This window comes from Podarcis bocagei (assembly GCF_964188305.1).
Source record: "Podarcis bocagei genome assembly, chromosome: 13".
Taxonomy (NCBI): domain Eukaryota; kingdom Metazoa; phylum Chordata; class Lepidosauria; order Squamata; family Lacertidae; genus Podarcis; species Podarcis bocagei.
Window position 1 is genome coordinate 10,145,876 of NC_138138.1, and position 10,733 is coordinate 10,156,608.

The 10,733-nt window shown below is 47.0% G+C and overlaps 1 protein-coding gene across 1 annotated transcript in view; it reads right to left on the minus strand.

Annotated features, from left to right (window-relative positions):
- The window catches only part of SH2D4A (SH2 domain containing 4A), a 32,213-nt gene extending 23,388 nt beyond the window's left edge, over positions 1-8,825 (minus strand). The window contains exons 1-3 of the mRNA XM_081165532.1: positions 8,223-8,825; positions 2,587-2,922; positions 1,743-1,804 (exon numbers count right to left, since the gene is read on the minus strand). Coding sequence (XP_081021658.1) covers positions 1,743-1,804; positions 2,587-2,922; positions 8,223-8,388 — 564 coding nt within the window. The 5' untranslated portion in view covers positions 8,389-8,825. The remainder of the gene's footprint in view (positions 1-1,742; positions 1,805-2,586; positions 2,923-8,222) is intronic.
- Positions 8,826-10,733: the final 1,908 nt, after the last annotated feature.

A 10,733-nucleotide genomic window follows, 5' to 3' on the forward strand; every position in this document is an offset into this window, starting at 1 on the left:
CAAAAGAGGATTTTGGGAAACGAAACAAAAAAAAATAGAATGAGCTTTAGATCAACAAATTGGGTGGTGCAGGGATGACAGGGAGATGATGCTATGTGTACCCACACTGAACACACATTAGCATGCAGTGCGTACATGTGGATGAGGCGAAACACATGCACTCCCACCCTCAACACCCCCATCATGCACATTCCTAACATTCAAACCCTAGAGGCATAGGGAGAAAGCAGTAACCTGAAGATGGACAACTTACCAAGTCATGTTAGCAACATTTTAAAAGGCTCCCTCCCTGCTTTCAAGAAATTGCCCTGAAGGCACAGCAGTGCACCAGGGTTTTAAACAATTCCTGTAAGCCATTTCATTTTATGAGTGTAAAGTAAAGTAAAGGACCCCTGACAGTTAAGTCCAGTCGCGAACGACTCTGGGGTTGCGGTGCTCATCTTGCTTTACTGGCTGAGGGAGCCGACGTTTGTCCACAGAGAGTTTTTCCGGGTCATGTGGCCAGCATGACTAAGCTGCTTCTGGCAAAACCAGAGCAGCGCACGGAAACACTATTTTCCTTCCTGCTGGAATGGTACCTATTTATCTACTTGCACTTTGATGTGCTTTCGAACTGCTAGGTTGGCAGGAGCTGGGACAGAGCAACGGGAGCTCACCCTGTTGCGGGGATTTGAACTACCGACCTTCCGGTCGGCAAGCCCAAGGCTCAGTGGTTTACACCACAGCACCACCCACATTCCTTTTATGAGTGTAAGGTAAAGGTAAAGGCACCCCTGACCGTTAGGTCCAGTCACGGACGACTCTGGGGTTGTGGCGCTCATCTCGCTTTACTGGCTGAGGGAGCCGGCGTGCAGCTTCTGGGTCATGTGGCCAGCAGGACTAAGCCACTTCTGGTGAACCAGAGCAGCACACGGAAACGCCATTTACCTTCCCGCTGGAGTGGTACCTATTTATCTACTTGCACTTTGATGTGCTTTTGAACTGCTAGGTTGGCAGGAGCTGGGACCGAGGAACAGGAGCTCACCCCATCGCGGGGATTCGAACCGTCAACCTTCCGATCGGCAAGCTCAAGGCTCAGTGGTTTACAACACAGGGTCACCCATGCCCCTTTTAAGAGTGTAGGGCTCTCTAAAAAACCAGCCAGGAAGTCTTCAGCAAACAAATAAATAAAGGGTCAAGTACCAGAAAATCAGAACTGGCCTTAGTAAATGGGGGCCATTGGATAGGTGTGTTCACCAACTTACAAAGTAGCAGCGCATCTCAGAAAAGGGCCAGAGGCAGGTTATTGCCTTCCAGCCAGCATCAGTGGCAGGGAGGCTGTAGCTCAGTGGACAAGCATTCACTCTGCATGTAGAAGGTGCCTGGTTCAAACCCTGGCATCTCCAGGTAGGGTTGGGAGTGATCCCTGCCTGAAACCCTAGTGAGCTGTTACCAGTCGATGCAGACAGCATTAAGCTGGTCTGGCTTGCCAGGTTCCTATGTTCCTATGACATGCAGGATGGCCATTCTGGGTTTCGCTAGTGGAAATAAAGGTCTTGAAACTGACAGCCATACTCAGAACTACACCATTTCCATGTTATTTCTTTTGTTAAACTCCACCCCAGTCTCCAAGTGGTGCAGAGGTACCAGGGGTACCAGGCAAGCTTGCCAGGGTCTGTGTTCCCTTTGGGGACAATGAGGCACAGTGGAAACTGTGGTGTCTTTATGACATATGGTTTCTTGGCACATCTATATATATATACCTGTGCCTTGATGGAGTGTTTGCAGAGCATCCACATCCCAAGAGGGTCTTGTTCCTTCCAGCCTCAGATTTCAAGAGAACCCAGACATCATGTCTGACCCTCTCTGCTGCATAAAACAGACACCCTGCCTCATGCTCTGGCTCCCCACTCCAGCTTGCAGAACTGACATTTTTTTCCTGTTCAGTTACATCATCCAAAAGGAAATCCTACACTCTTAAAACCATGGGTAGGCAAACTAAGGCCCAGGGGCCGGATCCAGCCCAATCACCTTCTAAATCCGACCCACGGATAGACTGGGAATCAGCGTGTTTTTACATGAGTAGAATGTGTGCTTTTATTTAAAATGCACCTCTGAGTTATTTGCGGGGCACAGGAATTCGTTCATTTCCCCCCTTCAAAATAAAGTCTGGCCCCCCACAAGGTCTGAGGGACAGTGGACTGGCCCCCTGCTGAAAAAGTTTGCTGACCCCTTCTTAAAACCCTTTTGCCACCACCTACTAACACGTAGCTACAGGACAGAGCCTATCCTCCTTGTCCGACATAGTCTTCCTCTTCCTAATGACTTTTTTGATGGGTTAATGGTGAGACCATTATTAGCTTTGTTCCTCCAGTGACCCACACTCAACTAGCCATGCCAGCATAAACTGGATCCAGCAGAGTTTGGCACAGTTTATTCAAACCTCCATTAATTATAACTTTTACAAAATCCAGGAATTATGGGGAGCATCTCGCACCCAGGAGTTGAGGGGATCCTTCCTCCTCCCCCCCCCAAAAAAACCTTTTAACACTATTAATATTTTGGGTAGTCAAGGGAAGTGCATTTGGAACTGGATTTCACACTCACACAGCAGGTCTTTAAAAGGCGAACATGGTTTGGAGAATCTTTCATCTGAACGGAGAGGTTCCCAGTTTGTACTAGTCAGTGCCTGATCCCTTCGTCTGTCAGGAAAAACCAGCCGGCCCGACCGGTTGCGCCAGATTTTTGAGTATTGTTCTGAATGTTTGGAAAGCCATACCAACCTTATTGCCCCTGCTTCTTGAAGCGACAGCTGCTTCACTTTTTCAGCAAGAAGGTCACTGCAGAGCTGGTCATATGGCTTGTCCAGGGAATGCTCGCCCATCACCCACACCCAGACGTCACCGTCTGCTCCCAGCTTCCACTGAACGGATTTCCCATGGACTGCAAAACAAAAAACAAGGTTCGGTAGGAAGGCCCCATGAGAAGGGGCACGTGATCCAAGGACCTCAAAGGCCTGGAAACGATGCCTTATGAGGAACGGCTAAGGGAGCTGGGCATGTTTAGCCTGGAGAAGAGGAGGATAAGGGGTGATATGATAGCCATGTTCAAATATATAAAAGAATGTCACATAGAGGAGGGAGAAAGGTTGTCTTCTGCTGCTCCAGAGATGCGGACACGGAGCAATGGATCCAAACTACAAGAAAGAAGATTCCACCTAAACATTAGGAAGAACTTCCTGACAGTTCGACAGTGGAATTTGCTGCCAAGGAGTGTGGTGGAGTCTCCTTCTTTAGAGGTCTTTAAGCAGAGGCTTGACAACCATATGTCAGGAGTGCTCTGATGGTGTTTCCTGCTTGGCAGGGGGTTGGACTCGATGGCCCTTGTGGTCTCTTCCAACTCTATGATTCTATGATTCTATGACCTCCCAGCCAGGGCAATGATACACAGTGTGTTGACTAGGCTAACACACTGCCCAGTCCAGTCCTTACTGCACAGACCTCATCCCAGCACAACCCATGATGGAGTGTGTGTTTTCAAAGCTCATTTGCAGAATGCATGGCTGGCATAATGAGAGCCCATTTTCAGTACCTAAAGGTAAAGGGACCCCTAATCATTAGGTCCAGTCGTGACCGACTCTGGGGTTGCAGTGCTCATCTCGCTTTATTGGCCGAGGGAGCCGGCGTACAGCTTCCGGGTCATGTGGCCAGCATGACTAAGCCGCTTCTGGCGAACCAGAGCAGTGCACGGAAAACCGTTTACCTTCCCGCTGGAGTGGTACCTATTTATCTACTTGCACTTTGACGTGCTTTCGAACTGCTAGGTGGGCAGGAGCAGGAACTGAGCAACGGGAGCTCACCCCGTTGCGGGGATTTGAACTGCTGACCTTCTGATCAGCAAGTCCTAGGCTCTGTGGTTTAACCCGCAGCGCCACCCGCGTCCTAACTGGCCCCTAGCAGCCAGTTAAAAATTTCATTTAACAGGCCTGGGAAAGACCTGCCTCTGTCTTCTGAGATGGGCTGGCAGAACAGACAAGCCTAGGTTAGATGCACCAGTGATCTTATTCTATAAATTGGGGGTGTGTGACTCTCCAGCTCCTTAGTTATCCCAGTTCCTTTGACCAGAACACACCAGGTTTACTTCTGAGTGGCTGATTATGACATTGTGTGTTTCATGCAAACAGTTTCCACAGTAATCTCCCATCTGGAAGCAGCCCAGCAATGTACACAAAATGGCCCACATTTGTTTGGATGTGGTAGTTTGCAGGTTTGCAGTTACCATAAGGAAGCTTGCCAAGTGGAGAACGAGATGTGGCGAAAAAGTTGGTTTTGCTGGACCGGTTGGATCAAAAAGTGTTTCGTTTTTTTCTTTCTTTCCCTGCCAGCAAATGGTTAGTGAATGGCCGTGGTTCCAGGAGAGAGAATGAGGAGAGAGTTGGCTGAAGTGTGTTGGAATAGAGGTTGGGGAAATAGGTAGGGAAACAGGTTGAGGTAGGAAAAAGTGAATGCAAGAAAAAGGTGGAAAGAAAAAAACAATTTCCACTCTGAGTGTATTGTGAAGGACAGAGTGCGATGTCCTGTAGGAGGAACAGACCAGAATTTCACTGGGAGGCAGAGGTTGATCCAGGAGAAGTAGGAACTGGAAAGGAACAGCCTACTTGGAACTCAAATCTAGTCTGGAGGGGAGAGATTCTTCCAAGGAAAAGAAGAAACTCCCAAAACCCAGTGAAGGGATGGGGTGTGGAGAGCCCCTGGGTCTATTACTTAAAGTACCTCAGGAGCAGGATTGTTAAAGGGGGTGGGTAACTGAATGAAAGTATCACCGTACAAAGGAACAAAACGTATACAGTGGTACCTCAGGTTACATACTCTTCAGGTTAAATACGCTTCAGGTTATAGACTCCGCTAACCCAGAAATAGTGCTTCAGGTTAAGAACTTTGCTTCAGGATGAGAACAGAAATCGTGCTCCGGTGGCGCGGCAGCAGCAGGAGGCCCCATTAGCTAAAGTGGTGCTTCAGGTTAAAAACAGTTTCAGGTTAAGTACGGACCTCCGGAACGAATTAAGTACTTCACCCGAGGTACCACTGTAATGCCAAAAACAACTGAGAGCAAATTAAAGTGAAATCGCACTCCATTCCTGAAGTAACCTAAGTGTAATCCATTTGTGTTATATACTATCTTGCCTTAAATAAATCTTTATTGTTTATTTAAAGAAAACCTGTCTGAGACTCCAACTTACTAAATATCCCCCCTGCAGGATACTCTGGGTTAGAATTTTAAGAGGAAAGGAAAAGAATCATTCGGGTAAGGATTGTTCAGTGAGGTAGGGGCAATTTATCTAAGTGAGAGCGGGTCCAACGGTGTGAGAGGAAAAAGTGCCGTCTCGCCCGTTGCACGAGAGCCTATGGTATGGTTGATTTCATCACTGGGATTTCCTGTTCCTCCAGTGAAACACACCCTTATTACTAAAAATAAAAAAATTCCTTCCAGTAGCACCTAAAAGACCAACTAAGTTAGTTCTTGGTATGAGCTTTCGTGTGCATGCACACTTCTTCAGATATTTTTAATTTTAATTTTAATATTCTTATTTTTAATTTTTTTATTTTGACTATGGCAGACCAACACGGCTACCTATCTACCCTTATTACTGTTATTGATCTGATGCTCTGACATGAACACAATTGTATTCCTGTTACTTGGATTCCATTCATTGTAAGCCACCCTGGGAGTTCTTCAGAACTGAAGGGCAAGATAGCTCCACTGAGAAACCAAGGGTGGTAGTTTTACTCAGAGTAGATATTAATTGCCAGGTGGTGGTGGTGGTACGACTGCAAGGGTTTCCATTTCGTTTCCAGGCCCAGTTCAAAGTGCTTGTGCCGACCTATAAAGCCATAAATGGGTCAGGACTGCAATACCTCAAGGACTGCCTGTATCTATATGAACCGACCTGGACATCTGAAGTCCTTCTTTGTGTGCCTCTTCCATGAGAGGCTTGGAGGGTGGCAACATGAGAGCGGGGCCTTTTTCGTGGTGGTACCCCATTTGTGGAATGCTCTCTCTAGGGCACCTATGTAGCATACCTTTAGGCGCCTGGTGAAAACATTCCTCTTCAACCAGGCCTTCGGCTAATTAAACAATCTGGCCTTTTAAACTGGGGGAGGGGTATTGCTTTAGTTTGTTAATATGTTATGCGTTTTTGTGCTTTTATATTGTCAACCACCCTGTGATCTTCCGAGAAGGGAGGTATAGAAATTTAACAAATAATATAGAGACAGCTAGACTGGTGACTGGGAGCAGCTGCCGAGACCATATAACACCGGTCTTGAAAGACCTACACTGGCTCCCAGTACATTTCCGAGCACAATTCACAGTGTTGGTGCTGACCTTTAAAGCCCTAAACGGCCTCAGTCCAGTATACCTGAAGGAGCGTCTCCACCCCCATCGTTCTGCCCGGACACTGAAGTCCAGCGCCCAGGGCCTTCTGGCAGTTCCCTCACTGCAAGAAGCCAAGTTACAGGGAACCAGGCAGAGGGCCTTCTCGGTAGTGGCACCCGCCCTGTGGAACACCCTCCCACCAGATGTCAAAGAGAAAAATAACTACCAGACTTTTAGAAGACATCTGAAGGCAGCCCTGTTTAGGGAAGCTTTTAATGTTTAATATACTATTGTATTTTAATACAGTGGTGCCCCGCAAGACGAATGCCTCGCAAGACGGAAAACTCGCTAGACGAAAGAGTTTTCCGTTTTGGAGGGGCTTTGCAAAACGAATCTCCTATGGGCTTGCTTCGCAAGACGAAAATGTCTTGCGAGTTCCTGCGGTTTTCCCCCCCTCCCCCCTATTTCTAAGCCGCTAAGCCGCTTATCAGCTGATCCGATAAGCCGCTAAAAGCCGCTAATAGCACTAATCCGCTAATCCTTCAATGGGCTTGCTTCGCAAGACGAAAAAAACCGCTAGACGAAGAGAATCACAGAACGGATTCTTTTCGTCTTGCGAGGCACCACTGTATTCTCTTGGAAGTTGCACAGAGTGGCTGGGGAAACAGCCAGATGGGAGGGGTATAAATTAATAATAATAATAATAATAATAATAATAATAATAATAATAATAATAATAATAATTACAAAGGGGGAAAGGTAGACAGAGTTATTTCATTTCCATGAGAAAGGAGAGCTGTGTGCGACAGCTGAGGATTTTCACCCTATGAGTGATCTACTAGGAATTGGACCTACCTGAACCACTTCAAAATAAATTTACTGAACAGCCTGATGGTTGTGTATTTAATGTAGCTAGTGAAGCATAGTGACTGAGGTGAGAGGGAGAGACAGCTGCCGTTTGAAGCAAAGTCCTCACCTCAAATCTCACCTCTGCAATGATCTCACCAGGTGGCCTCGGGTAACTGTAGCTGTCTCCATCTGTCTCTCTCTCTCAGCCTTCCTTCCCCCCTCCATCCACACAGACTTCTCCCCTCTCCAGTTTAGGAATACAGTGGTACCTCAAGTTAAGAACTTAATTCGTTCCGGAGGTCCGATCTTAACCTGAAACTGCTCTTAACCTGAAGCACCACTTTAGCTAATGGGGCCTCCTGCTGCCGCTGCACGATTTCTGTTCTCATCCTGAAGCAAAGTTCTTAACCCAAGGTAATATATCTTGATTAGCGGAGTCTGTAACCTGAAGCGTATGTAACCTGAAGCGTATGTAACCTGAAGCGTATGTAAACCGAGGCACCTCTGTAATAGTACTACTGACCTGCATAATAGGCTTCTTATGATTATTAGTGATCTAAAGACTTACATACAGTGGTACCTCGGGTTACATATGCTTCAGGTTACAGACTCTGCTAACCCAGAAATAGTACCTTGGGTTAAGAACTTTGCTTCAGGATAAGAACAGAAATCGTGCTCCGGCGGCATGGTGGCAGCAGGAGGCCCCATTAGCTAAAGTGGTGCCTCAGGTTAAGAACAGTTTCAGGTTAAGAACGGACCTCCGGAACGAATTAAGTACTTAACCTGAGGTACCACTGTATAATACTTGGTATTAACTTCCATCTGTAGGGAAGTACTTTCTTACACCCTACCCCAAAGCTTCACCGTTTATTGTGCTGTATTCTCATTTGCCCAGAAAACATGCTTGAAGGGCACAATAGAAATCTCAATAATAAATGCAAATAACAACAACAACAGCTCATTTTCTTCCCGCTAGATTTCAAATGCCCAGCCACCACCAGAGCCGCTCGTTCACTGACCTTTCTTCACCGCTGGCTGTGGCGAAGTAACCGCGACTTCTCTTTCCTTCCACCTTCTGATCTGCTCCTGTCTCATCTTGAAGAACAAGATCTGCTTCTGCTCCTCGCTCAGTTCTGCCAGGAGCTCTGGGTCCACGTACATGTCTGCTAGGATCTGTTTCAGCATGGCTGCAGATGGCTCCTGGGCATGGACAGAGGAGACCTGTGGTGCCAAGACTGACCCCCTGGGAGACAGGAAAAGTCACTCTCCTCGCCTGGCCGGGACAACCACCTCGGTGGCCCAAGGAGAAGCAGAAACCTTTCTCCACCCAAGAGACAGAGCAGGAATGTAGGCTGTCCACATGGCAATTACACACTCCCAAATAGCTGCACCTATTTTAGCTCCGACTTCCTGCAAGGACTTCAAAAGTAAACAGAGAGCTCACGGAGGAAACAAATAAATCAAGGACTTGGCTGCCCCCAGCATCCGGAGCTAAGCAGCCCTTTTACCCATCTCTCTATCCGCACATGTGAACAAAACAACAACTAGGTTCGGAGGATGCTTTGAGCCGACAAGGACGCCTCTGTCAAAGCACTCCCTTCATAGCTAAAGTCACAGGTGTGGCTTACCTCTCTGACTCAGCAAACCCTGCTGTTAGGAGACCAGGAAGTTAATGTATCAACCTCGGGAGAGGCGAACCGTAACCTTTCTCCTCACTTCAAATCTTAAGAAAGGGATCTCTGGCCAATGGCAGAAGAGGGCATGCCCACAGGTAAAAGTGATAGTGGCAATGAGTAAACGCCAACGGAAAGAAGAGAGGTATTATTCTTCATGGTAAACTGGCATGCACATGGGCGCAATCACGTCAGTTCCCAGCATTTGTGACTGGTGGAATTTCTCTTGTGCCAACAGGCCCTTCCCTCCCAATGCAAATAGCAGCTGGAGGGGGGAGATTTTTGGGTTGCAGTGGGGAGTGTGTGCGTGTAGCTTCCCCTCCCAGTGGTCCATTTGCTGCCCTGCTCCAGTGGCTGCTGTTTACATTTTTAAACAATGCACATTTTCATTGCATCAACACAATGCCCCAACGAGTTCGGCCCAATGTAAACTTGGCCCAAGGTAAACTAACTCCAGTGAAGACAAGCTCAAAGAGGGAGGTGGTGAAACGTTAAGTGGAGTTATCAAAACCACTCATAGGACACAAAGATTTTAATACGTCTAAAAAAGAGAGTTTCAAATTTAATCATGGGGTAGCGATGGGGGCACACCTCTTTTTCCCCAATCCAATGATTCAAATATGAAATCCACCCATTTCTAGAAAAGTGTCCACCCTACCTGGGCATAGAAAGAAGAAGGTGATTTTAGACAATTAAAACTTTACCCATGACAGAAAAGCACACCCGGGAAGAAGTATAATTATCAAATACTTTGCAAACAAATAATCATAGACTGAGACACATCACACACACACACACACACACACACACACACACACACACACACACTATATATATATATACCATAGCATTCTCCAAGTGCTAATCCATAGGCAAGAGGGTGGTCTCAAGTCCCAGCAGGCTTGGGGACAACTTGAAGGTTTGCAGAAGTACAAAAAAATATTTTGGGTAAAAGAACCAAAGGGGCAGCTCCTGCAACAGCCCAACAAGAAGTGGACTGAGCATAGGCAAAGAGCATGGAATGCTGATTGATTGATTGATTGATTGATTGACTGACTGATTGAGGAGGGTGGGGGAATGGAAAACGGGGAGAGAACGTGGAAATAAAGCATTGCTGATAGGCTTGGAGAATAAGCAGAAGTGATCTATGCATCACAGCTACCTTTGTCATCCTGGTGCTCCCCAGAGCTTCGGGGCGACAACTGCACTGCAGCATTTTGTCGCAGGTGAGTTTTTGTCGCTTTCTCCAACAGTGATCTCAGTGCTGATTGGACTGGAGCCAAAATGGGGCACTGACCAAAAATATATAGAGAGGGTGGTATCCTCTTGCTTAGGAGAATCCAGATGCACACAGACAAGCAATATGTATTTTAAAACCAAAGGAGGCATAAAGGCAAAGCAGGAATAAAAGCAACATGACCAGGGCAATGGGGAGTGAGCCTGCAGGAGTCATAGACAATAAGTGCTAGTTGGGAAATAATAATGGCTCCTAAAATGTTAGAATATCCTGGAGGACAGAACAAGAGGAAGACTGGAACGCTGAATAGGAGCACTCAGATTAGTATTCACCTTTTTATGCAGCAAACCATGGAGTCATAGCTGTCAAGTGTCCCTTATTTGAAGGGACAGTCCCTTACTCCAGCGCCACGTCCTGCTGCTGTCCCTTATTGATAGATGTCCCTTAAATGATGTCCCTTAAATTTCAAAGGAAGCAGCTCCTCTCCCTCCCTCCCTCCCTGCCAGCCAGGGAGGAGGGAGGCTCCAACTGTGTTGCTTGGCTGTGTTGCTCATCCAATAAGAAGTCTAAGAACGACTGGGGGGGTGGAGCTTGCATGCCTTGTGTGTGGCTAGTTAATG